Genomic DNA, 12725 nt, shown 5'->3' with positions numbered 1-12725 from the left:
CCCGCCTCCGCGCCGCGAGCCTTGGCCCCGCCCACCGCGCGCCTCGGCCCCGCCCACCGCGCCGCGCTCGCCGCCCATTGGCTGCCGCCGGCCGGGAGGGGGCGGGGCTCCGGAAGCGCGCGCGGCGGCTCCCGGTGGCCGCTTCCGGCGGCGGCAGCATGGCGGCCGTGCCGCCCGACTCCTGGCAGCCGCCCACCGTCACCATGGAGACCACGTAAGGGCCGGGGCCGCCCGCCGCGGGCACCGCCGGCACCGGGACCCCTCCCCCGGGAACCCTCCGGTACCGGGACCCCCCCGCGTCCCCCTCCCGGTACCGGCACCCCCCGCTCCCCGCCCCCCCCCCCCGGTTCCGGAGCCTCCCCCTGCTCCCCCCCCCCGGTACCGGGACCCCCCCGGGCCCTCCCCGCGGCCTCTCGGTCCCTTTGCGTGCCCTCCCCGCCCCCCCCCCCCGGTACCGGATCCTCCCCGGTGCCGCCCCGGTCCCGCCATCCCCCCGCCTGTCCCGGGCCCGGGCCCTCCCCGGTGCCCCCCGGTGCTCCCCGTGTTGTCCCCCGGGGCCGCTCAGCCCCCGGGGCCGGTCCCGGTGCTGGTCCCGGTTCCGGTGCCGGTGTCGGTGACGGTCCCGGTCCCGGTGCAGGATGGGGACCCTGGTGCTGGAGCTGTACTGGCGCCACGCACCGCGCACCTGCAAGAACTTCGCCGAGCTGTGCCGCCGGGGGTACTACAACGGCACCCGCTTCCACCGCGTCATCAGGGACTTCATGGTGCAGGGCGGGGACCCCACCGGCACCGGTAAGCACGGCCCGGAGCCCCCCAGCCGCGGGACGGGGACACTGGGACCACCCCGGGGCCGTGCTGGGGACAGCCCCCGGCCCTGTTACAGGGACACCCGGAGCCCCCAGCTGTGGGATGGGGACACGGGGACCCTCCCCAAGCCCAGTGGGACACCAGAGACCCCCCCCCAGCCTCATGGTGGGGACACGAGGGATCCCGCAGCCCTATGACACGAGGGGACACTGATGCCCCCCAGCCCCATGACAGGGACACTGGGACCCCTCCAGCTCCCCAGTGGGACACCAGAGATACCCCCCAACCTCATGGTGGGAATACTGGGACCCCCACCAGCCCCATGAGGGGACACTGCCCCCCCCCGGCCCCATGATGGGGACACCAAGACCCCCCCCAAACCTATGACTGGGACACAAATCCCCCCCCAGCCCCATGGTGGGGACACTGGGACCCCCCCATCCACATCAGGGGACACTGACCTCCCTCCAGCCCCGTGATGGGGACACTGAGACCCCCCCCAGCCCCATGATGGGGACACCGGGACCCCTGTGCCTGGAGGGGGGGGGCTCTGACCACCATGCCCGCAGGCCGCGGCGGCGCCTCCATCTACGGCAAGCAGTTTGAGGACGAGCTGCACCCAGAGCTGAAATTCACCGGTGAGCGCTCCCCCAACCCCGCTTTCACCAAACCCACCCCAAAAAAAAAAAAATAGGAAAAAAAAATAATAATATTTTTTTCCCGCTTTTCGGGGTGCGTCCCGCAGGCGCCGGCATCCTGGCCATGGCCAATGCGGGGCCGGACACCAACGGCAGCCAGTTCTTCCTGACGCTGGCGCCCGCGCAGTGGCTGGACGGCAAGCACACCATCTTCGGCCGCGTCTGCCAGGGCATCGGCGTCCTCAACCGCGTGGGCATGGTGGAGACGAGCGCCCAGGACCGGCCCCTGGACGACGTCAAGGTGCTGCGCGCCGTGCCCGCGGGGTGACGCGGGCAATAAAGGCGTGGAACGGCCCCGGAGTGCGGCACTGACACGGGGCTGGTGGCGGGGGGACAGCACTATGGGGACGGGGGGGTCGCCGGTAGGATGTGGGGCTGGCACCCCTGGGGGGACACCCATGGGGTGTGGAGGTGTCACCCTTGGGGGGCACTGATGTCATCTGGGAGGGTGGCACCCACAGGACACGGAGGTGGCACCCCGGGGGATGCTGATGGGGGGGTGAGCTGCGGGACGCCCATGGGGGGCACTGATTGCGGGGGGCACCCATGGGGTGTGAGCCACCCTTGGGGAATGCTGATGTCATCCGGGGGGAGTTGTCACCCATGGGGGACTCTGATGTCATCGGGGGGGTGGCACCGTGGGGGACACTAATGGGGGGGTCACCTACAGGACACCCATGGGGGACACCAATTGGAGGGGGTCACCCATGGGGTGTGGAGGTGTCACCCTTGGGGGACACTGATGTCATCTGGGAGGGTGTCACCTACAGGACATGGGGCTGGCACCCATGGGGGGGACACTGTTGTCATCTGGGGGAGTGTCACCCACAGGACACAAAGGTGTCACCCGTGGGGGAGTCTGATGTCATCTGGGGGGTGTCACCTACCGGACATGGAGCTGGCACCCGGGGGCACACTGATATGGGGGGGTTACTCATGGGGGGGGGAGTCACATGTGGGGGGACACTGATGTCATCTGGGGGTGTCACCTGCAGGACATGGAGGTGTCACACATGGGGGGACACTGATGACGGGGGGGTCACCCACAGGGTGTGGAGGTGCCACCTGTGGGTGCGGAGATGTCACCCATAAGGGGACACAGATATCACACATGGGGACGTGGAGGTGCCGCCTGAGGGCACAGGTGTCACCCATGTGCGTGGAGGTGTCACCCACGGGCACAGAGATGTCACCCATAAGGACACGAGGATGTCACCCATGGGTCCAGTACAGCTGACCGGTGCGCCCAGTACACCCCCACCATGGGGACAGGGGCGACACTCTGAGCACCGCAGGGCACTGGAGCACAGGGGAACTGGGCACACTGGGAGGCACTGGGAGGCAGCAGGACATGGGGGGACACTGGGGACATAGGGACACCGGGGGACACTGGGCCTGCAGGTGGTGGGACTGGGGGGCACTGGGAGCAGCACTGGGCCATACTGGGGATGCAGTAGAGTGGCACTGGGAGATAGTGGGGACACAGTGAGGCAGCACTGGGAGGTTCTGTGTGCATGGCACTGGGAGCACTGGGCTGTACTGGGGACACAGCAGGACCGATCCCTGGGAGCACTGGGAGATACTGGGGGCACAGCAGGGTACCACATGGAGCACTGGGCCATACTGGGCACAGAGTGGGGTTGCACTGAGAGATACTGGGGGTGCAGCAGAGCAGCACTGGGAGCACTGGGCCATACTGGGAATGCAGGATTGTGGGACTGGGAGCACTGAGGGATACTGGGGGCACAGCGGAGTACCACTGCGAGCAATGGAATGCACTGGGGACACAGTGGGGCGTTACTGGGAGATACTGGAGGCACAACAGAGTAGCACTGGGAGCGCTGGACCATACTGGGAGCATAGCGGGGCACCACTGGGAGCACTGGGGGCACAGTGGGGTGGCACTGGGAGATACTGGGGGTGCAGCAGCGCGGCACTGGAAGCACTGGGAGACACTGGAAGCACAGTGGGGCACCACTGGGAGCACTGGGGGCACAGTGGGGTGGCACTGGGGGGTACCAGGGGCGCAGCAGAGCGGCACTGGGAGCACTGGGCCATACTGGGAGCACAGCGGGGGGGGGCACCGGGAGCCCCGCGCGATGCCGGGGGCGGCGCGGGGGCCGTACCGGGGGCCGTACCGGGGCCGTACCGGGGCGGTCTCGCAGGAGGCTCCGGGGGCAGCCCCGGGGGCGGCGGCGCTGCGGCAGCGCGCGGTACCGGGAGCCCCGAGCCGCACCGGGGCAGCCCCGGGAGCAGCGCGGCGGCGGCGGCGGCGGCCCCGGGCGGGGCGGAGCCGGGGCATGGCGGGCCTGGGAGCGCTGGAACCGGGCACCGGCACCGGCACCGTCCCGGCCACCAAGGTGGAGCTCACCGTGTCCTGCAGGTGGGGGAGCGGCACCGGGCGCGGGGCACCGGGGGGAGCGGGAGGCGGTTGGTGCTGTGCGGCGCTGGGATGCGCTGGGAGGCACTGGGAGGCACTGGGAGGCACTGGGGAGCGGGGGGGTCAGGGGGTGAACGGTACCGGGGGGACCTGGGGGCGAGGGGGGGAATGGGAGAGCCGGGGAGGATGCGGGAGGGGGGCACTGGGAGTACTGGGAGGCACTGGGGAGCCGGGGGGAGCACAGCGGGTGTACAGCGCTGGGGGAACCCGGTGGTTGTGGGGGTACTGGGAGGCACTGGGAGCACTGGGAGAGCAGATGGCGCTGGGAAGCGCAGGGCACAGTGGGAGGCACAGGGGAGTTATTGGGGGGTACTGGGGGGCACTGGGAGAGCAGAGATGGCTGGGAAGCACAGGGCACTGGGGAGCACTGGGAAGCACTGGGGGGCACTGGGAGAGCAGATGGTGCTGGGAAGCACAGGGCACGGCCGGAGGCACTGGGAGGCACGGGGGTGTTATTGGGAGACGGGGGGGGGGTACTGGGAGGCACTGGGGGCACTGGGAGGCAAAGGGGTGCGGGGCACTGGGAGAACTGGAGGGGCAGGGAGTGGGGGCTCTGGGGGTGTGCGGGGGGGGGGGCCGTTCCACCCCGTCCCCCTGAGCCTCCTCCTCTCCATCCTGCCCCCCTCTGGGGGGGGGGCTCCCCGCACAGCCCCCCCCCGTGTCCCCCCCGTGCCCGGTGCCCGCTGGGGCTCGCTGCCACCTGTCACCCATCGCCTCGCACCCTGGGACACCCGGGCCCCCCCGCGCTGGCACTGTGCTCGCTGCCCGGGGGGGGCCTCACCACCCCCCTCCCCACCTCAGATCCCCCCCAGCCCCCAGCCCTGAGCGAGGGCTGAGCCCCGCTGCGTTTGGGACCCCCTGGGGACCCCCGCACCCCTTCATGAAGGCTGGGGGCATGGGGTTGGGGTGCCCAGGGGGGGGGTTCCCGGTGCGGTGCTGGGTGCCCCCCCCCCGGCCGTGCTGCCCGCGGCCGCTCCGACCTATTTTCCTCCCACTCCATCGGGGACTGGAGCAACTCCCCGAGCCGCTGCTCCGTGCCGCAGCTCGGGGGTGCGCGCCCCGGCACGGGGGGGTGCGCCCCGACACACGGACACCCCCAGCCCCCCCCATGCTGCAGTTCCCCAGCGGCCCGGCCTCTCCCCGCAGGCAGCTGCTGGACAAGGACACCTTCTCCAAGTCCGACCCGCGTGAGTGGGGCTGGGGCCGGGGGGCCCGGGGGGTCCCGGGGGGATCCCGGGGGGTCCCAGGGGCCGGGGCCTTGCTGAGCGCGGCCGCCTCTGCCCCCAGTCTGCGTCCTCTACACCCAGGGCCTGGACACCAAGCAGTGGCGGGAGGTGAGAGCCCGGCCCTGCCCTGCTGGGCAGCCAATCAGCATGTTGGGGTGCTGCTGAATCAACCAATCAGCATGTTGGGGTGCTGCCCAGTTGGCCAATCAGCATGTTGGGGTGCTGCTGAATCAACCAATCGGCATGTTGGGGTGCTGCCCAGTTGGCCAATCAGCATGTCGGGGTGCTGCTGAATCAACCAATCGGCATGTTGGGGTGCTGCCAAACTGGCCAGTCAGCATGTTGGGGTGCTACTGAACCAGCCAATCAGCATGTCAGGGTGCTGCCAGACCAACCAATTGGCATGTTGGGGTGTTGCACAGCTGGCCAATCAACATGTTGGGGTGCCAGCCAATCAGCATGTTGGGGTGCTTCTGAACCAACCAATCAGCATGTTGGGGTGTCAGCCAATCAGCATGTTAGGGTGCTGCTGAACCAACCAATCAGCATGTTGGGGTACCAGCCAATCAGCATGCTGGGGTGCTGCCCAACCAACCAATCCGCATGTCAGGGTGTCAGCTCACTGGTCAATCAGGATGTTGGGGTGCCGGGCAGGCGGCCAATCAGCATGTTGGGGCGCTGGGCAGGCAGCCAATCAGCATGTTGGGGTGCCTGGCAGGCAGCCAATCAGGACATTGGGGTGCCGGGCAGGCGGCCAAGCAGCGCTGCCAGCCCCGGGGGGGGGGGGGGGGGGAGCTCCACAGCCCCTGCTCCCGCCCCGCCGCCTGCCCTGTAATTAGCGCCTGGTTAATTGAGGGGCTCCGGGCCGTAATGAGCGGGTGGGCCGGGCGGCGCAGCCCCGCGCTGCCGCACAAAGGGGCACCTGGGCCCCCCCCCGGCCCCCCCGGCCCCACGGCCCCGGCGCTGCCCCCAGTTCGGCCGCACCGAGGTCATCGACAACTCCCTGAACCCCGACTTCGTGCGCAAGTTCGTGCTGGACTACTTCTTCGAGGAGAAGCAGAACCTGCGCTTCGACCTGTGAGTGCCGCGGCCCCCGGCACCGTGCCGTGCTGCCACCCAGCCCCGGCCCCATCCCATCCCCGTCCCCCTGCCACGCTCCGTCCATCCCACAGGTACGATGTGGACTCCAAAAGCCCCGACCTGTCCAAGCACGTGAGTGTGGTACCAGCCCCGTGGGGCTGCGGGGTACAGGGACAGGGACAATGGGATGGGATGGGATGGGGATGGGGACAGTGCTGGGGACACCGCGCTGACCCCACACTCCCTCAGGACTTCCTGGGCCAGGCCTTCTGCACCCTCGGTGAGATCGTGGGCTCGGCCGGCAGCCGCCTGGAGAAGCCGCTGACGTGAGCAGGGCTGGGGGGTGCAGGGGGGGGTGTGGGGGGGGTTGGAGCGGGCTGGGTGCCCGGCGTCCCGCGGGTGACAGTGACGGTGGTGGCGCCCGGGTCCTTATCTTGCGCCCCGGCGGTGTCTGGGATGGAGAGCAGAGCCCGGTGCAGATAGCGCGGCTCCGGGCTGCTCCCCCCCAGGATGAGTGTCCCCCCCCCCTGCTCCCAGCCCTGCCTCAGTTTCCCCGTGGGGTCTGGCTGGGGGCGATGTCCCCCCCCCTCCGTCACCCCGCTGCGTGTCCCCGCAGGATGGGGACGGTCACAGCACAATCCCGCGGCAAGAAGCCGGCTCCGGCCCTCTCCAACGGGTGAGCATTGGGGTGCCCCCCCCCGGCTCCCCAGACACACGGGTCACTGCGCCCCCCACCATAAGGGACACCCGTGTCACCGTGTGCCCCCCTCACCACCGGTCCCACAGGGGCATCCCTGGGAAGAAGTGCGGCACCATCATCCTCCTCGCCGAGGAGCTGGGCAACTGCAGGGTGAGCGGCCCCAGGGGTGGGGGGGGCAGTTTGGGGACCCCCCTCTTGTGCCACTTGGGTGAGTGGGGGGGGGGAAGAGCCCCACGTCCATGCCTGGGGCCTTCCTCCACTCTGCTGTGGGGTGAAGACGGGGGCCGGAGCCCCCCCCCCCCCCACCCTGGCTGCTCCCGTTGGGACCCTGAGGTCCGTGGGGGGGGGTTCCGTGGCGGTGACACCCCCTCGCCCCAGGACGTGGCCACGCTGCAGTTCTGCGCCAACAAGCTGGACAAGAAGGATTTCTTCGGCAAGTCCGACCCCTTCATGGTCTTCTACCGGAGCAATGAGGACGGGACGTGAGCAGCCCCAAAACGCGGCCATTGGGGTTGGGGGGTGGGGGGGGACACACAACAGGACGTGGCCCTGCTGCCACCTGGGGGGGGCGGTCACAGCCCTGAGGCTGGCACAGGACCCCCCGTGCGTCCCAGTGGGGTGGGGGTGGCGCTGGGAGAGGGTCTCCAAGAGCCACCCCTGGGTGCTGGGTGGGGGGTCAGCCACTGGGGGGTGACCACCCTGTGTCCCCCCCACCCCATCCCCGCAGCTTCACCATCTGCCACAAGACCGAGGTGGTGAGGAACACGCTGAACCCGGTCTGGCCGGCCTTCGCCATCCCCGTGCGCGCCCTCTGCAACGGCGACTACGACCGGTGAGCACCGGGGGCCGCGGCACCACAGGGCCGCCCTGTGCCTGACCCCCCCCCTCCTCCTCCCGCCTCGGGCTCCCCGTCTGAGCAATGGGTCCGCGCCCCCGTCACGGCCCCCCCCCAACTCAGCCCCGGTGCCGGCTCCCGGTGAGCGGTGGCTCGGCGTCGCGCTGCCGCCGCCGGCTTGGCCCCGTGTCGGACGTTGCTGTGGCAACGGCGGATAAAAATATCCCACCGAAAACGGCCGAGGAGGAGGAGGAGGAGGAGGAGGAGGAAGGAGAAAAGGCCCACGGAGGCGTCAAAACAAACTCGCCGGGAGCGGGCGCTGGGGGTGCCCCTGCTGTGCCCGCTGACACCCCCGGCACGGGGCAGGGCGAGCGCGGGGCCAGTCTGCAGCTGCCACCCGCGACCCCCCCGCTCCTTGCAGGGCCATCAAGGTGGAGGTGTACGACTGGGACCGTGACGGCAGGTGAGCCGGGGGGGGGCCCCGGGGTCACCCACCACGTCCCCGCGCCCCGGGTGACGGTGCCCCCCCCATGCCCCGCAGCCACGACTTCATCGGCGAGTTCACCACCAGCTACCGGGAGCTGGCGCGGGGGCAGAGCCAGTTCAACGTCTACGAGGTGAGGAGGGGGACGGGGCGCGGGGATGGGTGCTGTGGCACCGGGGTGCCCCCACTGCACCCTGGTGCCGCGGCTCCTGGTCGATTTGGGGCCGGCCCCCCCCCAGCCCAGCAGTGCCCCCCCGGCCTCCCCTCTCCCAGGTGGTGAACCCGCGGAAGAAGATGAAGAAGAAGAAGTACCTGAACTCGGGGACGGTGAGGGCCGGGCGGGGGGGCGCGGGGGTGCTGCCACCATCCTGCTCAGCCCGCTGTCCCTGGCAGGTGACGCTGCTGTCCTTCGCCGTGGAGTCCGACCACACCTTCCTGGACTACATCAGGGGCGGGTGAGCCTCAGCAGCCCCCCCATGAAATGGGCCCAGCATCCCCAGAACCCAGTGGGGTGCCCAGAGCGGGTCCCTCATGAAACCCCGGTGCTGAGAGAGGGTGCTCTGAACAGGGTGGGGGCACGGCCGGTCCTTGGGCCCCCCCCAGCTCCTCAGAGCCGCTTTCCCCTCCCCAGGACCCAAATCAACTTCACGGTGGCCATCGACTTCACCGCGTCCAACGGTGAGCGGAGCCGCTGGCTACAGCCCGGGGGCTCGTTACGGTGCCACGTTTGGGCCGGGGGGGCACAGGACAGGGGCTGACCCCCCCCCGGCGCAGGCAACCCCTCGCAGTCCACCTCGCTGCACTACCTGAGCCCCTACCAGCTCAACGCCTACACCATGGCGCTCAAGGCCGTGGGCGAGATCATCCAGGACTATGACAGTGACAAGATGTTCCCGGCGCTCGGCTTCGGCGCCAAGATCCCTCCGGACGGGCGCGTGTCCCACGAGTTCCCGCTGGTGAGGCTGAGCCCCGGGGTGCCGCGGGGGGTTGGGGGGGGAGGCGGCGGCGGCCCCGTCACCCGGCGCCGTGCCCGCAGAACGGCGACGCCGCCAACCCCTCGTGCAGCGGCATCGAGGGCATCCTGGAGGCCTATCACCGGAGCCTGCGCAGCGTCCAGCTCTACGGCCCCACCAACTTCGCCCCCGTGGTCAACCATGTGGCCCGGTAAGGAGGGGGGCGTTGCTGCCCCGAGTCCCCCCCCCAGTTGTGCCCGGGGGTTGTGCCCGGCCCCCCGTGCCCCGTGCTCACCGGCTGTCCCGCAGCTCGGCCGCGGCGGTGCCCGACGGCTCCCAGTACTTCGTGCTCCTCATCATCACCGACGGCGTCATCTCGGACATGGCGCAGACCAAGGAGGCCATCGTCAACGTGAGTGCTGCGCCGCGGGGCTGGGTGGGGGGTGCCTGGCTGAGTGCATGGGGAGCCCCAAAACGCTGGGGAGCAGTGTGTGGCTGGGTGCCCCAAAGCATTAGGGTGCAGCACGAGGCTGGGTGCTCGGGCTCGCTGCAAGGTGCAATGACCTACAGGGGACACGGGGAGTCCCAAGGCACCAGGGTGCGCTCCCCCCAGGGGACACCCCGGGGTGTTGGGGTGCAGTCATCGTCCGGGCGCAGGGGGTGCTCTGAGCTGGGGTGCTCCAACCAGGCAGATGCTGGGGGTTCGGGGGGGCAGGATGCTGGTGCACAAGAAGGGGCAGGGGGGGAACGTGCAATAACCTAATAAATGAACTTTTTCTGTCCTCTGCCCCCCCCCTGCCACGCACCAGGCAGGAGGATTGGGTCCACGCTTCCCAGCAATTCGGCTGCTGGCCAGAGCAGGAGGGCGAGAAGCTTTTGTGCTTCTTGCTTGCTGCTTTTTAATATTTCGTGGCAGAGCTGCAGTGCGGGGGTGGTGGGGGCAGCTCAGTGCCGTCACCTGCACTGGGGCGTGTTGTGGGCCCTTGGCCCCTGCCCTCCAGCTGCCAGCACCGTGCCGGCCAGGCTGGGGGACGTGGCACTGGGCTGGCAGCAGGCACAGGGGGCTCACAGGGCTCCGGCTGCCGTGGTTGTGCTGAGTTTGGGGCTGGAGGCTGGGGGTCCCGGGAGGATGAGGGGCTCCTGTCTGTGTTTTGGTTGTTTGGGGGGGGGCAGTGCAGGGATGTGCACGGGGCCCGAGGCAGGATGCAGGGCGCAGGGGCGAGCACTGGATGCGCTCCGTGCCTCCGAGGTGGGATGCAGAGCGCGGCACCCCCGCGGGATGCGCGTCACAGCACCCACAGGGGCTGCACAGAACAGCTCCCCCGCGGGATGCACAGAACGGCACCCACGCGGGCTGCACGTCACTGCAACCACGCGGGAGGCACAGCACGGCACCCACGCGGGATGCACACCGCAGACCCGGGGCAGGCTGCACAGCACGGCACCCACACGGGGGGCACGGCACGGCACCCACACGGCACCCACACGGCACCCACAGCGCAGCACCGGGGCGCGATGCGTGGTGCCGGGTGCGGGATGCCCGTGGTGGCACCGGGCGCAGGTGTTGGCAGTGCCGGGAGCAGCGGGCACACAAAGCGCCGCGAGCTGCCGCGCTCCCACGCCGAGCAGCAGCAGCACTCGGTGCCTGGGGGGGGGGGACACAGACACATGATGGGGAGCGATGTGGGGGCCCCACGGGTGTCACACGCCACTGCCTGCTGCCACCCCCACGGTCACTGCGGGCAAACACCCGGCACCCTGGGGACCGCGGGGTGCTGCTAGTGACATGGGGGGGGCGCAGCAGCGCGCAATAAATCTTGTGCCTTTCCCCCCCACACTCCGGGCCCGGCAGGCTGCCAAGCTCCCGATGTCCATCATCATCGTGGGGGTCGGACAGGCCGAGTTTGATGGTAAGGCTGTGCTGCGGGGCCTGCGGGGGGGGGGTGCTGAACAGGGGGGGGCTGCAGCTGCCTCTGGCCACGGGGGAAATCCGAGTTTAATTTTCTCCGGCTCAGCGTGGCGCGCCGCAGCCCACAGCCGGTGATTATGAGCTGCGGCGCTCGTTATGGCTGGGTTCGCCTCCCTCGGGGGGGGGGGTGGGGGGGGTGGAGGGGGGGCACGCCAAAAAGCTCAATTAAAGCTCTCCGAGGAGATGATGCTGACGAACCGGCCCTGCCTGTGTGCGGTGTCAGCAGGCAACTGCCCCAGTGCCGCTGGGGTGGTGGTGGTGGGGGGGGTCCAGTGCTGCTCACCCCCCCCCCGCCCCCCCCGTGTGTCCCCTGCAGCCATGGTGGAGCTGGACGGGGACGACATCCGCATCTCCTCCCGCGGGAAGGTGGCCGAGCGCGACATCGTGCAGGTAGCCCGGCACGGCATGGCACAGCGCGACCCCCCCCCAGCGTCCCCCACCAGGCCCTGCTCTCCTGGGGGCCACTGGCCGGTCCCAGTATGGGGGGGGGGTTATGGGGTGATGGGTGCATGGGGACGGGAGGGGTGCCGTGGGACATGGGGGTGGCACTTGGGCTTGGGGGGGGCACAGCAGGATGCGGGGTGGGATTTGGGGATGTGCTGGGGCATGAGGGCGAGGCAGAGGATGGGGAGCTGGGGGGGGGGGGGACGCTGGGACATGGGGACGTGCGGGGGACACTGTGGGACACCGCGGTGCCCCGGGACATGGGGGCACACGGGGGTGCTGGGCAGGTAGGGATGCAATGGGCTATGGGGGTGCTCCAGGGCCTGGGGGGTGCCATGGGGCCGTGCCCGATGCCCTCCCCCCTTTTCCCCCCCCCCCCCCAGTTTGTTCCTTTCCGTGACTACATCGACCGCACGGGGAACCAGGTGCTGAGCATGGCGCGCCTGGCCAAGGACGTGCTGGCCGAGATCCCCGACCAGTTCATCTCCTACATGAAGGCGCGTGGCATCAAGCCCCAGCCCGCGCCCCCCAGCCCCGACCCCCCCGGCCCCCCGCCGCCCCCCCCCCAGCCCTGACGGCTCCCGGCCCCGCTGTGTCCCCCAGGACCCCGCTCCAGCCGTGGTGATGGGTGGGGACCTGGGGACGTGGCCGGAGCCCCCCCCATCCTCAGCTGAGGGATAAATCACTGCCAGGCACCCCCAGCCCCTCCCTGCCCCACAGAAACTGGATTTGGGGGGGGGATTGGCCACATCCTGCACCCCCTCCTCCCCTACCAGGACCCTGACCCCTTGTACCTATGGGGGGGGGAAATGAGGATCCCCCCACTGCCCACAGGGAGCCCCTGGGGCACCCCCTGTGCCCCCCCCCCCCATGCCCAGAGCCCACCTGTGTCACCCCCCCCGACCCCAGGTCACCCACCCTTTGTCCCTGTAGTGAGGGTTGGGGGGTCCCTACATTTCCCCCCCCCCCATCATTTTTCTACGTGCATGGACGTGTTGTGTGCCTGTGCGCTGGGTCGTGGTGCGTTGCCTTAAACTGCAATAAATTTCGGTCTTTTTAATCCGCTGACAGCAGCCCCCACCCCTGCCA

The 12725-nt window shown here is 70.0% G+C and overlaps 2 protein-coding genes across 2 annotated transcripts; both read left to right on the top strand.

The window, feature by feature from the left end:
* The first annotated feature begins 84 nt into the window (after nt 1–84).
* PPIL1 (peptidylprolyl isomerase like 1) lies at nt 85–1799 on the top strand. The gene is made up of 4 exons (XM_027443573.3): nt 85–214; nt 638–792; nt 1377–1445; nt 1553–1799. The coding sequence occupies exons 1-4, from the start codon at nt 159–161 to the stop codon at nt 1771–1773; spliced, it is 501 nt and encodes a 166-aa protein (XP_027299374.1). The 5' UTR covers nt 85–158; the 3' UTR covers nt 1774–1799.
* A 645-nt stretch (nt 1800–2444) lies between these two features.
* On the top strand, nt 2445–12682 carry LOC113839749 (copine-5). The gene is given in 21 exon segments (XM_072028602.1): nt 2445–3888; nt 5092–5132; nt 5233–5279; nt 6145–6248; nt 6344–6383; nt 6501–6577; nt 6868–6927; nt 7038–7101; nt 7330–7433; nt 7679–7783; nt 8208–8249; nt 8328–8403; nt 8544–8597; nt 8664–8725; nt 8902–8948; nt 9045–9289; nt 9292–9434; nt 9533–9635; nt 11076–11133; nt 11509–11582; nt 12020–12682. Coding segments are annotated over 21 exon segments (2022 nt in total). The 5' UTR covers nt 2445–3604; the 3' UTR covers nt 12212–12682.
* Nucleotides 12683–12725: the final 43 nt, after the last annotated feature.

Source organism: Anas platyrhynchos, chromosome 27, assembly GCF_047663525.1.
Source record: "Anas platyrhynchos isolate ZD024472 breed Pekin duck chromosome 27, IASCAAS_PekinDuck_T2T, whole genome shotgun sequence".
NCBI lineage: Eukaryota > Metazoa > Chordata > Aves > Anseriformes > Anatidae > Anas > Anas platyrhynchos.
The sequence above is the reverse complement of the archived record's forward strand: the minus strand, read 5'-3'. Positions and strand labels throughout refer to the sequence as shown.

Bases quoted from the DNA above. Each gene is read 5' to 3' on its own strand.
- PPIL1 (XM_027443573.3), top strand. From the start codon at position 159: ATGGCGGCCGTGCCGCCCGACTCCTGGCAGCCGCCCACCGTCACCATG. The intron at 215-637 runs GTAAGGGCCGGG...GTCCCGGTGCAG, and splicing joins ACCGTCACCATGGAGACCAC to GATGGGGACCCTGGTGCTGG. The intron at 1,446-1,552 runs GTGAGCGCTCCC...TGCGTCCCGCAG, and splicing joins CCCAGAGCTGAAATTCACCG to GCGCCGGCATCCTGGCCATG.